The 12,749-nt window shown below is 49.4% G+C and overlaps 6 protein-coding genes across 6 annotated transcripts; 4 read left to right on the forward strand and 2 right to left on the reverse strand.

Moving 5' to 3' along the window:
* Window positions 1-393: 393 nt before the first annotated feature.
* On the reverse strand, window positions 394-2,184 carry BBBOND_0306980 (hypothetical protein; the record flags this gene model as incomplete). The annotated part of the gene is made up of 1 exon (XM_012913526.1): window positions 394-2,184. The coding sequence occupies one exon, from the start codon at window positions 2,182-2,184 to the stop codon at window positions 394-396; it is 1,791 nt and encodes a 596-aa protein (XP_012768980.1).
* A 1,313-nt stretch (window positions 2,185-3,497) lies between these two features.
* On the forward strand, window positions 3,498-4,372 carry BBBOND_0306990 (N-ACETYLGLUCOSAMINYL-PH OSPHATIDYLINOSITOL DE-N-ACETYLASE, putative; the record flags this gene model as incomplete). The annotated part of the gene is made up of 2 exons (XM_012913527.1): window positions 3,498-4,156; window positions 4,195-4,372. The coding sequence occupies 2 exons, from the start codon at window positions 3,498-3,500 to the stop codon at window positions 4,370-4,372; spliced, it is 837 nt and encodes a 278-aa protein (XP_012768981.1).
* Window positions 4,373-5,598: 1,226 nt separating this feature from the next.
* Window positions 5,599-6,363, forward strand: BBBOND_0307000 (N-ACETYLGLUCOSAMINYL-PH OSPHATIDYLINOSITOL DE-N-ACETYLASE, putative; the record flags this gene model as incomplete). Its single annotated transcript, XM_012913528.1, has 1 exon — window positions 5,599-6,363. The coding sequence occupies one exon, from the start codon at window positions 5,599-5,601 to the stop codon at window positions 6,361-6,363; it is 765 nt and encodes a 254-aa protein (XP_012768982.1).
* Window positions 6,364-6,979: 616 nt separating this feature from the next.
* BBBOND_0307010 (proteasome A-type and B-type family protein, putative) lies at window positions 6,980-7,595 on the reverse strand (the record flags this gene model as incomplete). Its single annotated transcript, XM_012913529.1, has 2 exons — window positions 6,980-7,406; window positions 7,444-7,595. The coding sequence occupies 2 exons, from the start codon at window positions 7,593-7,595 to the stop codon at window positions 6,980-6,982; spliced, it is 579 nt and encodes a 192-aa protein (XP_012768983.1).
* Window positions 7,596-10,044: 2,449 nt separating this feature from the next.
* BBBOND_0307020 (N-ACETYLGLUCOSAMINYL-PH OSPHATIDYLINOSITOL DE-N-ACETYLASE, putative) lies at window positions 10,045-10,836 on the forward strand (the record flags this gene model as incomplete). The annotated part of the gene is made up of 1 exon (XM_012913530.1): window positions 10,045-10,836. One exon carries the CDS (start codon window positions 10,045-10,047, stop codon window positions 10,834-10,836), a length of 792 nt encoding a protein of 263 aa, XP_012768984.1.
* Window positions 10,837-11,925: 1,089 nt separating this feature from the next.
* BBBOND_0307030 (N-ACETYLGLUCOSAMINYL-PH OSPHATIDYLINOSITOL DE-N-ACETYLASE, putative) lies at window positions 11,926-12,678 on the forward strand (the record flags this gene model as incomplete). The annotated part of the gene is made up of 1 exon (XM_012913531.1): window positions 11,926-12,678. The coding sequence occupies one exon, from the start codon at window positions 11,926-11,928 to the stop codon at window positions 12,676-12,678; it is 753 nt and encodes a 250-aa protein (XP_012768985.1).
* Between the last annotated feature and the right edge of the window lie 71 nt (window positions 12,679-12,749).

Here is a 12,749-nt window from a genome sequence, read left to right on the forward strand (position 1 = left end):
ACGATATTGTGTGCTTTAATCTAGGCGTACATGCCCGGATGATGCTGTGTATATGTGACATTGGCGCCGGGCTCTGGTGAAATGTCCATTAAAACAAGAATGTCAGTGCGACCCGTTAGGCTGCGTAATGTCTCCGATTTGTTCGTGTTTTACCCAATGCAGCATAACGAATCGCGAGGTACAGCACAGCTAGACAGGCAGATGCCGAACCCAATTCTTAATGACAGTATTTTAAAACCACAATCGTCAACTTAGTAGAGTTGTGCGTCGTATGCGCCTGATAGTTCATGGTTGTGGCCAGCGTGTATGTTCATGGGCCTGAGCCCATGAACACAGCATCTTACGCCTAATTAACTGCCGTCTATTAGCTCTCGGTATAGTAAACAAATTCAGTCACATTTGTTCATCTTCATGCTCCTTCACGATGCGCGACCACGATCTGGGCAGGTGGTCCAGCACGAAGTGCGCATGTTTTAGGGACATCGTTAGCGATACCACGCGCTGGATCTCTGAAAGATCGAAGTCCGACTCCAACTGCTCCATCGCCGCCAAGACCGCCTCCAATATGTGAGAGCGCGTTTTATCCTTGGCACGCAGCAACGCGTCGTAGGGTTGCGGCGCCGACTCCGAATACCTCGGGAGCCCCGTTGCCTTTGCAGCGACGCACGCCGCGTAATCCAGCGGTTCTGGCAGCATATGCAGATAGCAAACAGCCGTGTAGAAGAAGAGCAGTTGCTTCGGCGCCATTTTGTTGAGCTGCCCAAGGGAGTGCAAGACGTTGCGCACCACAACGTCTCGCAACTTGCCCAGTAACTCCGCCGGTGCCTCTCCCGCCTCAGCCTCACCCCTATACACCTGGCTAAGTCTAGCGATGCTGCTGGGCTCAAAGTGCAGGCTGTTGCGCTCCAGGTGCGGCATGAGCGACTCTAGGACCCTGTTCAGCATGCCGAACCGCGAGAATGCCCACAGCACGCGAGCCAAGTGCCGATGGTATATGTTGTTGACTTTGAGCGGATTTCGCATCTCCTCTGCGACCATTGTCAGGTAGCCCTCGTGCGAAACACCGAGCCGGCAAAGGCTGCAGACGTTCGCGAGCTTGTTAGAGAGCGGCGTCTGGTCGTTAAGCTCAATTATGCGCTGCATCAATATAGCGATAACCGGGAAATCGAGCTTCGCCGAGTCACGTTCAGCGCGTTCGGCGAACACCCCCAGCAGGTCACACAGCTCGTTTGAGTCAAACGTCTGCATCTCGTACTCCAGTTGCGGCAGCAAAGCGTCGCCACCGAAATCCACCAGGTCACTGCACAGCTTCCTAAGCTCTTTGCAGCGCAATGTTGAAGTGATCAGCGTCCAAGGCTTCAATATGGACGCCTGGTATTTGCCCAGGTCCAGCATGTCGACCTCGAGTGGAACCGACGCCGTGTCCCCCTGCAGCACGTGCGCACGCTGCACTATCCGCGATATGTTGCGCACCAGCCCCAGCCGGTTTATAACCGTGATAGAACCGAACACGTGCTTGTCCTGCAGTCGCTTCAAGATCTCCCGGAATACCTTCAGGTTCCTCAGCCCCTGCAGCTGCAGGCTGGTGTTGAGCAACTGCACGCAGTCGGCAGCGCTGTAGTCCACCATGCGGTCGATAAAGGTTTCCACCAGCGAGTCCTCTATTGCACGCTGCCTGATGAATGCAGGCAGTTTGGAGTACGCAATGGCTATCTGCAGAACGACTGCAGGCGGGAACTTGTGCGCATTGTACGCCACGTTGTGCTCCAGATGAGGCAAGAAAGTCTCCCTGATAAAATTCTTCGGTATCGGCTTCCTCAACACTATATTTGCCTCTGCTTCATTCTTGACGATATCGCTTTGCGCTTGCGAGTGCTGGCTCGACACATGAGCCTCTTGCCTGCTTGCAGGCTCCTGGGGGGTAGAGTCGGTCCTCAAAGCACCAAAGCAGCGAGCCATTCGCGCCCTCCGCGCGGCGATAGCTTCAGCGGCCGCGAACTTGAGACAGTGCAGTTGAGGAAGAGAATTGCTGCACAATCCGCGCCTGCACGTGGAAACAGACAACCGTGCGGCGGTGCAGCCACCGGCTGGCAGGCCATGACTCCGTAAAATCCCGATGTACCGCCGATTGTAATCATAACAAGACCTCATCGCCGCCTTTTGGGCGAGGCCGTTCAACGCCATATTCCTTACGTCGACTCAAGTTATTCCATAACAGTGAACCAAAACTCCAATAGGGTACTGGACCACGCGATGCCACGTAATCTGGCCTAATCCATAACCGCCGAAAAGCACGCCAAATCTAGGAAGGCTGTAAAAGAATCCGTAAAGACAACTCCGATACGGCAGACATTATCTGACCATGGCGTGACACCTTATAGAACCGCGCAGGATACCCTGATGAAGCAAAAATCTAACATGAATCATAGCTCATAGATCGTATATGTTGCGAATGATGCCCTAGGGCCCTATCTAGGCGAGGAAGGTACGCTTTGTGCTGAGGTCAGTACCAAAACACCACCAGATGTGTAGAGAGCAATATATGCCTTCACACTTTAAATGTCGTGATGAACACCAATCGAAAATAAACAAGATGCGCCGGCGTATCTTACCTTATGCGGACCATGCCGACGTAGAGCAATGGAATTGCGACGAGAGCTCGGAGCAGCGAACGAATCGTCACATGACGCAGCCAATACAATGCACTAGCAACACATACGCATAGAAAATAGGCCGAGCATAAGCGCCTCGCGGCGAACACTCCGAATCAAGGTATGCGTTGGAACCGGAATCTCACTCAGGAATTGCCGGATGCAGATCCGGACGACCCTCACTTATCAAAAACAGCCACATTGAGCGCTCAATTTCCATTGGAAATATACACATCTACCGCGGCACTGCGTCATGTGTGTGGAATCTCAATGGTAGGCAAGGCTGGATGCGGCAAGTCTATTTACGGTGGCGCAGGGCGGCTTTCCGCATACGATTTATATTCTACATGGCTATTACCGCAACACCGTCGAAATGTGTGGATTTTAGATACACATACGCACGTTATCATCTTTGTATCTCATGCGTTCGTGTCCGTCATACCCTAGCAGCGGCTACACAGGACGCGGATTTCCAGTAATCGTTAGCCATAACACGAGTCAAGCCAAAGTATGGCGACGAACCGCTATTTCTCGCGGAAAAATGATCGGCAGTCCGGCGGCTTATATAAGCTATAGATTGTTTTACGCATGCATGCCTACAAGCAATGTAGGCGTTGACGCTTAGAGTCCAGCCGCAGCGGATGCCACGGTCGCGCGAGCCACATCGTCCGGCAAATTTACACCGAAACGCGTTTCGGTTTAGCGTTGCACACGTCCTAATTGGATACCTTTATCGCGGCCAAATATTTCATCGCAGATGCGCGAGTTGACCAATGGCGTAGGATTCTTTACGCCGCTGGTCACCTGATTTCTGCAATGTAATAGCTGCACTGTTCATAATACAGAATGGTTCCACATATAATTCTCGGTGGAATTGCGGGGTGCCTCTTCGCCTATTACTCCTGTCGTGTGGTCGGTTTTCAAGGCAACCGTATGGTCGTAGATTCCTTGATGAAAAATGTCAAATACGACGGGGAGGCGACAGTAGCATTCGTGATTTCTTACCCGGGTGACGAGAGCAGGTTTTTCACCCCGTTGATGGAGTTGCTGCGGTTGCGGGCGAATGACCCGGAGAAGCGCTTCAAGTTGGCAGTGTTGACGCTAGTGCCAGGTGAGTTGGGGGTGTCGACCATCACATGTGCCGCAGCGAAGTATAATCCCGATGCGCTACAGCGCATCATTGAGATGCAGGGAGTATGTCGTAAGTACAACATGATTTGCCTCTTGGAGCATCACCCGTTGGAAGGTGACGAGGCCACAAACTTCTGGAAACCAAGCGTGGTTGCCGACCGCATAGTCGATTTCTTGGAGGAAAACAAGGCGAGGCATCTTTTCACGTTCGACAAATTTGGCATGGACGGTGATCGTGCTCGCATCGCTGTCCACCAGGGTGTCATGGAGCTAACGTCAAAGATGCCTTCGTGTCATATTTGGTTGCTCCACAGTTACTCAAAGGTGTATAATGCGTTGCCATTGTTGGCGACGATGAAGGCCGCGTTCGGCGGGTGAGTTGAGTGAGCGTTTTGGTTGCATGTGTCTGCAGGGGCTATCGGGTTGTGTTATACTCGCCCTTTGAGGTGACCAAAAATATGCGGATTCATAGGAGCCAGTGGCTGTGGGATACTACCTTTTGGGCCTTCTGGTCTCCTTACAGCTACAGCAATATCTACGAGAGGCTGGATAGCGACGACGCGTCGTCTTACGTTTACGTGTCTGAGTAGAGTTGCGAAGCCGAGAAGTGCACGCCGATTTTCGGACATACACCTGGTTCGATAATCGAGATTCTTTCAATGAAGCCGAGCAAACTCTTCGCGTACTACCCAACGTGGATCACGAAGCACCCGGTATGCATCGACATTTAGCCCCTATGGGGTTTGTATTTTAACGTTTTCCGAGATGCGCTGACGCATCTCGTTGCAGGGGCTGCACGGAACACGGGTCCCGCAAATATTTCAATGAAGTCACGTCCGCGTTGTCCACCACATGGCGACGTACGTCGACATGCCCATTTTTCAGGTGGCATCGCGGTATTCGCTGCTGTGCTGGAATGCCATAAACGGAGATCTACGGTGTCAGCGGTTCGCGTAAAAAGACGCTGGCTGGCGGACAACAGGAACTACTTTTCATGCATTCACGTTTGCCAAGCAGACAGTACAACGCTGGGCGCTATAGCCCTAATTTTTCAATATATATTTTTTAAGGGCACGGCTCGCATTTGCTAGCCACAGATTCTGCAATTCGCAGTGTATTAGTGAAAAGTGCCGGTGGATGCACCGCTCGGTGTCTCGTGAAGGCGATACAAGTCTGTGTTTTATCTTGTTATCGGAAGATTACCGGCGCTTTAAACCGTAAAATGATAGTATTATACTGTAGTATGCAAAAGCAATTGCATGAAAACAGCACATCGATGCAGCTGCGGAATTATCATGAACGCTCTAGTCACCGCCAAGCGATACCTAAAGCAACGGGTAAGAGTATGGTGAAATGATAGCTACGCCGTTAAGATTTCGGTATCATAGGCACAGCTAATGCTCGATAGCATTAGCAATTAGTACGGAGTCACTGTCATTAGACATTATCGAGCCTTCCAGTGCATCCTTTAATGACTACACACGCGACCCAAAATAGGCACCTCGCTACTATAAATACAGCATTTTCTAACATAAATTGGCTACAAATTGCCAAGACAGCTGCTTATTCGACCTCCATCGCGAATTCGCACGCACGTCACTGGCTCCCACCCCATTGTGCCGCGCATCTCTTGTGCGGAGGTAACTCCGCCGCGCAGATGGTAGGTGCGTAACGTTCTCAAAGACGCTTCAATTATTTTTGTAAGATGTTGTGTTCCTTCGTTGCCGAAATTGGCATGCGCCTATGATGCGCTGAAGGATTTGTTTGGTTTTTAATGCTTGCTTGTATATGTATTTTTTAGTATTTTAGTTTTGCAATGGGGGAAGAACACTTCTGGGTACCTCCACTTTTTTTTGTTTTACTGGTTATATATACTATCGCAATGAAGCTATGGCTGGTTCGTGTCAATCGCTTATTTGTTCAGCAATTGTTGTCGGAGTTTGACGGCGACGGTGTACCGACTGTAACGTTCGTATTGGCACATCCGACCGATGAAACGTATTTCTTCACCCCTACGTTTGAGGTGCTAACGCGCTCCCCTTACGTAGCACAGCATGAGCTCAAAATTCGCCTATTGGTACTGAGCAAGGGTAAGTACGTCGGCAGGGGAGACGAGCGAACCTTCGAAATGGAGGCTGTGTGCAACATGTACAACGTGCTATGCACGATCATGGATGAACCCTACACACAAGAGGGGCCACAGTTCTGGGACACTGAGCAAATAGCGACCCAAGTGGAAGATTTCTTGAAGCAACACGAATCGCAGGTCGTCATCACATTCGACCAGTACGGTGCGGACTCAGATCCCAACCACATCAGCACATTCCATGCCGTTAACTCGTTGAAGGAGAAAATGCCCGATCTGAGGATCTGGGCGCTTCGGACCTACGGTGTACTGACGACATACTCCGCGCCGTTTGCCCTTACGCGCGCTACGGTCGCTCGCCCCAGCGCAACCACGTTCACATTCAGCAGTACAAATAGGAACTCGAGGTTACACGTCAGCAGCTGGACATGGAAAACGCCTTTCCACACTTTCTTCAGCTCGTACAGTTACGCCAACTCGTACCTTTGTCTATGAGCTGTGCTCATCGCTATTAAAACCGATGTAATATGCTAAAATTAAGCATCGCCTCAATGCATAACACGTTGTTTTGTTTTGCTACGAGTTGGCTCCGCCGCATGAGGGGGCCCCTGCGGCATGCGTATCCATAATCGAGATGCAACGCAGACACTACCATGACGTGAAGCATGAACGGCAGCAAACAGTGATGTGCACCCACATGTAGGTTAATCAGAAAGGGCGTTGCAACCATTACTCAGACTACACGATTGATTGTTGAGTGACACTACCTCCGCTCGGCAAAGTATTCGCGGATGTCGCCATCGCTCTGCGGCGAGGACTTCTTGGGGATATGGGTGGTTGCCATGACCGACTGTGCAGGGTCGCCACCCTATGCCACTAGTTTGTAGCGGCCAGCCGCAATAAATATACCAGAGCCCGATATCTGCCGGAGGTAACTAATGCAGTGATGATGTTATGCGCCAGCACTGAAGCCACAAGACTGTTCTATTTGAATGGACACTTGAAAGATGTCCCACAACAGCCTTAGTTTAATGGCCAATCCTGTATTGCTTGCATACTCCGCATAGTTCCACCCTGCGTGTGACATCTGCACCCAACCCGATGAAGATCGTCAGTCCATCCTGGTCTTCAGCGTAGAGACGGTGATCTTCTCCGGAGTTATGAGGTGCACCTCTGCTCCCCAACCGGAGAGGCAGTCGCGATCGATGGCGGCCATGAGGCACTGCGAAATAGTTTCGAAGAGCTCCGGCGGATCCATGTTGGGTCGGTAGAGGGACTCGCAGATACCGTACAGCTGCTCCGAACACGTGCCTACCACCACAAAGTCGTCCGCATTGCAGGGCGCTCCGATGAGGTCAAAGCAGTAGAGCTTTGGCGCGTTGTGCTTGTCGAGCCCGGCAATGATGCTGGAGACGAACCACGGTCCGAATCGCCGCGAGTACAGCAACGATCCCACCATGTGAGCGAGCGTTTTAACCTCCATCTTTTTCATGCAGTTCAGCTCGTACATGTTGGCCTTGAACTCGATTTCTCCCTTACTGCAAAGAATATTAAGATGAGGCTGCTTCAACCCACAGTGTCTGAACGTCGGTAGCGAGCCCGCAGGCGGCAAAGTAGGTGGAATCCGTGATCTTGAAGGCCTTAGGGAAGTTAGAGCTGATAGTATGCTGTCCGTTCAACCCCAGACGCTTGTCACATGCGATGGCCACGCATCCGTTGCCGACCATGGCGACAACGGCGCCTCCGTTATAGCTCTCGATATCACCCTGACATACGATTAATCCACTCACGACGCGGCTCGTGCATACTAAACATAGATACACAAACGACAACGGAGAACTCTAGAGTGTAGAACGAACTGGTAACGGATATTTGTCCTCCGTTCGCAAACGTCCAAAGGCACAGTTCACCGGCTCCAAAAATACAACGACGCATATATACTACCAATACACCATTTATATAGCCACAAATCATGAAACCAAAGCACTCTACCACGTCATACTACGAAATCGCGCAGGCATTACCATGTTTCAGGAGGTATGTGCAGAATAGAAGAGCCTGGACGGGCTATCGTTGATGTCCCCTCTACAAGCCTCTATTTCAGAAAGCTTCGAGGACTCCTGGTGGCCGATTATTGTTCTGGTCGGCGGGGAAGTTCGATGTGTAGCGCGATGGGTTGTTGTGAGGATGTCCTCGCAGGCTGCAGCGCCGCACTCCGCTCCGTGACGCGACGCAGCCGACAGAACACATAAAACGTCCTTTTATGAAAAACTGCGTATAATTACCAGGTTGTCGAGATGTCTACAAATTAACCTCGAGCTGTGACCTTGAGTCTTACCGAGGTTCGTCGAATTCCACTCGCAGCTGCCTGGTGCGATTCCTTAACGAATTGACACTATGCAGTGTTTTGTGATCTGGCGAATGTTGTAATTTCGATGCCGGTAACGTGAACCAACAGCCGTTATCGGCATTAATCTAAAAAGAACATCTTTGGTTTACCGCAACCATTTTGAAGCGATTTAGCGCTATACACTCATAGTTCCAGTTGTTCATGTTACAATTCGTGTGAGAGGTCTTCTAGTTGGCAGGTGTTATCGTTTTTGGCGTCATTGTCTGACATGTTAACAGCAAAGGTTTGCAATGCGTAAACATGCCGTTTATTTGAGTGACACTAGGAACCCCATTCGCGTGACCCGGAAACGGTCGTAATGCCACATTGCCGCCATTGGTTAATATTATGAGACCAATCATTCTGCTTGTTAGTGACTCATGTAGAATGGCATGTTATCGAGCTGCGATAAAACTCGCCAGTGAGCATCGACATCTAGTGGTTTCGTTTACAATTAACTTTACCTTTAATACAACAAAATGATTAATTACCATTAAAGGGTATAATAACCATGCAGAATAGAACCGACTCCGGCGACCGTAAATTGTTGTAGGCCACCTCAGTGGCATAGTGTTTGCATGATGTACCCGACTCCGGCTTCTAGTCATGTATATACGTCACAAAAAGTTTAAATGCAGCGCGACACGGAATTTGCCCTAAAATGAATGACCGCCTCAGTATGCAGCATTGGCCTGTGGTTCGCATTTTTGCGGAAGCTTCCCGATAAGATTTGAATCAACACAACAAACCATAAACACTATTGAGACGCGTATATTCAGCTCTAGAATGCAACAGTTGTGCGTCAGCTGATGTAGACCCTATCACTTAATCTGTCCTGCAGCGGAACTGAATAAAAGAAATGCACGAAACGCTCCAAAATGGGACAGCGAGTAGAGAATCATGCTGATCATAGTTAGGATGTGGCAACATTTTTGAACTGCACATTTACAGCCGTAAACGGAAAAGGTGTCTCAGAAGGTAATCACACACATGCATTTAAGGTTACAGTCGGAGTACAACTGTACCACATATTCGTTTACATTTGTATATACAATGCTAAAACCCGTAGAATTGCGATTTGACAGGGCTAGATGCCAAATGTGCGAAGGCTAAATATGTATTAAGGTCTGAATATGTAGACATTGGGGTAAAAAGCACACGAACAACGCCTTTCAAAGTGTGGCATTACATTTATGTTAATCACATATTGTAAAGATACGCACATCGGCAAACTAGTCCATGCTTTGAACCGAATGACGGCAGGGGTCAGTAGACGACATTAACGTGTTTACATGTGGACCGTTGAAACGGTACATAGGTGCCGACATTTAACGTGATCACACACTTATGCAATAGTAATACAATACACGTGGAACTGCACTTACATTCGTAATGTGTCTACCATCGCACTGATCACACGAATAACATTATGCCAATAGACGCCAAAGTGCCAGTTTATCGCTGCACATCCATTAAGATGCATTATAAATTATGACTGAATACGCAACAGCTTGGGATTCCTGTCCGTAATGTGTACGTCGAGGCTTTGAGGAGATCGCACAGTAGCTGGCAGCGATAACCCATTTTTAGAATTAGTTGCGGATCGGAAAAGACTATCACATTGAATATATGCTACAATACGCTCGATGAGATGTTGTTAGTGTTTAAACAGCTCGTTGACTGGGTTTGTCTAACGAGGAGTCGTTAGACGAATCCTGCTTTCAGGTATTCCCAAGCCACTTGCATAACCATTCAGACACGTCACCTATATATTCCCTGTGCTAAAGATGAGGGGCTGGTTAAAATGGATTCTTGTATTCGCCGCGGTGACTCTAAAGCCGTGGATATCGCACATCAACAAAGGCTTTACGAAGGAGCTTCTAGCTAATTTCCCCAAGCAAAATGAAGCAGACAGAAGCATTGCCTTTGTGACGGCGCATCCTGACGACGAGAGCATGTTTTTGACTCCGTTGCTGGAGGTGCTAAGCGGGACCCCGTTAATCGTGGAGGGAAGGGTGCGTGTGGAGTTGCTTTCGCTGACTAAGGGTGAGTTGCGTTATGAATGCCATAAACGTGCATACGCATCAGGTGACTTTGCGGGTCTCGGAGACGTGCGCACTGCGGAGCTGTATGCGCTGTGCCGTAAGTACAGGATGAACTGTAGTGTGGTTGACGAGAGTGAGTGGCGGGACGGCCCCGCCGCGTGGGACGTCGAGAAGGTCGCCGAGCGCATCGAGGCGTTCGTGAAGGAGCGCCGCGTCGCCGTCATTTTCACCTTCGACCGCCAAGGCGCATCCGGCCACCCCAACCACATCAGTGTACACAAGGCGGTAGTCAACATGAAGGGAAGGGTGGCAGGACTAACTGTGTGGCATCTACATACATACGACATTTTGAGCAAATACTTTGCTCCTCTTGCTGTTGTGCGTTCCCTGTTTGTCAGCCCCAGTCTTATACGCTTTTCGCCGTTGGATGTCATCCGGAACATGCGAGTGCACAAAAGCCAATGGAGGTGGTATTTGTATCTGTGGTCGTTATTTGGCTCATATAGTTACACAAACTCTTTCGACACACTATAAAAACGACGGTATGTAACTATCCTGATTTGTCAACATTTAAAAGTTTATTGGATGGGGCAGAGGACGATCCTGTATTTGCTATGGATTTATCCGGTCATATCCACACAAATGTTTCAGGTTTTGTGGATCCATACAAGTTTTTAGTACACCCAAGTGGCAGCCATTGCAAATCACAGCGGCAGAAGGTAAGTCATGTTGGGAGATCCACAAGCGCCATACGGAGCTGACACCAGCGCGCTGGACAAGTTTGGTACCTTGGGAGCCACATGTTCCAAATAGCCTGCCTACAGCGCAGCGCAACAGGTATGACGATTGGATGTTCAGCTAACGAAGCCCATATGTTTGTGGTGTCATAGCTGCGAGATAAGACACTACTGCAACCAACAGATCGATCAATGCTACAAGACAAAGATATTCGACGATCTCTCGCGTACCGGGCAGCTTCCAGACGATTCACTAAAGAATCAGTCGGCGCATTGAACTCTCACGGTAAGCTCTATTGAACGTACGAGGGTGGCACTGTGATGTCGGATACGACCAGACACCCGAAACATACGTGACGACGCATGCGCGAAATTTGCCTGTGTGTTTTCGATTCCTACTGCAGCCGACGGCAGATAAGTAAACGTGACAATAGCGTATTATATTTATGCAAGCGTGCTCAGTGAATGCGCGAATGTAACGGCGGCAAGGGCGGAGTTCATGCCGTGCGACAGCATCGAGCCTTCCACAACGAGTAGTGCATACAAACTACACGCATAACCTTATATTGTTATACCAGCATTACTCATACAGCATTTAGTTGCAGAAATGTGCGACAATTTTGGTGTACATGTGACTTATCCGGCGACGTCTACAACACCTTCGCGCGCTTGCCAGTATCGCCCCATTGTACCGCGTATCAAGTTGGCGTTCTGCTTTTGCGTTCTGTAGACGATAGCGAGGGTTGCGTCTCCGCCGTCGTGTTAAATTTTTTGTAAAAGGTTGTATTCCTTCGTTGCCAAAATTGGCATGCGCAAGTGACGCGTTGGAGGATAAGTACCTTTAATATTTGTTTGCAGTTGTATTTGTAGTATTTTTAGTTTAAAAATGCAGTCGGAATACTGGGGACCACCACTTATTTGTCTGTTCATTCTGGTTGTTTACTATGGAGTACGTTTCTATCTGAACAAGAAGAGATTACAGTTGGTCCCCTGGATGATATATGGGTTAGAGGGCAACGGTCCCCATGTTGTTTCCTTCGTCTTGACGCACCCGAACGATGAGGCGTACTACTTTTCGCCCACCTTGGAGATGCTGGGAGACTTCCGCCAGCAATATTCTTCAGTCGACGTTCACGCACTGGTGCTGTCCAAGGGTAACTACAGCGGCGAGGGAGACAGCCGCGTTTCCGAAATGCAGACCATTTGCAACAAGTACAAGATGCAGTGCACCATCTTAGATGAACCAGACATGCAGATGGACACGCCGACTTGGGACAAGGACAGGATAGCTGAACTCGTCCAGAAATTCTTGGAAAAGAACAGCTCCAAGGTCGTTATCACGTTCGACGAACACGGTGTCAACTCAGATTCCCATCGCATAAGCGCGCATGATGCCGTTATGGCAGTGAAGGAAAAAATATCTGACCTGAGGGTCTGGATGCTTGCCAGCTTCGGCTCTGCTTCCGCGAACTTCCCGCTATTCGCTTACTTGGAAGCTATTTTCGCCAAAACCATTGCCTGTGTGCACTCGTTCGGTCCGGTGTACCAGAACGTCAAGATTCACGAAAGCGAGTCGTCCAGCGGCTTCAAGCTGTTTTTCAACTCGTACGGTTACGTCAACATCTTCAAGCGTCTGTGAGCTGTGCTTATCGCCAATTGAACCGATGTAATGTAGTAAAGTTTAGCATCACCTCAATGCATAACACGTTG

This window comes from Babesia bigemina (assembly GCF_000981445.1).
Source record: "Babesia bigemina genome assembly Bbig001, chromosome : III".
Classification (NCBI taxonomy): Eukaryota; Apicomplexa; class Aconoidasida; order Piroplasmida; family Babesiidae; genus Babesia; species Babesia bigemina.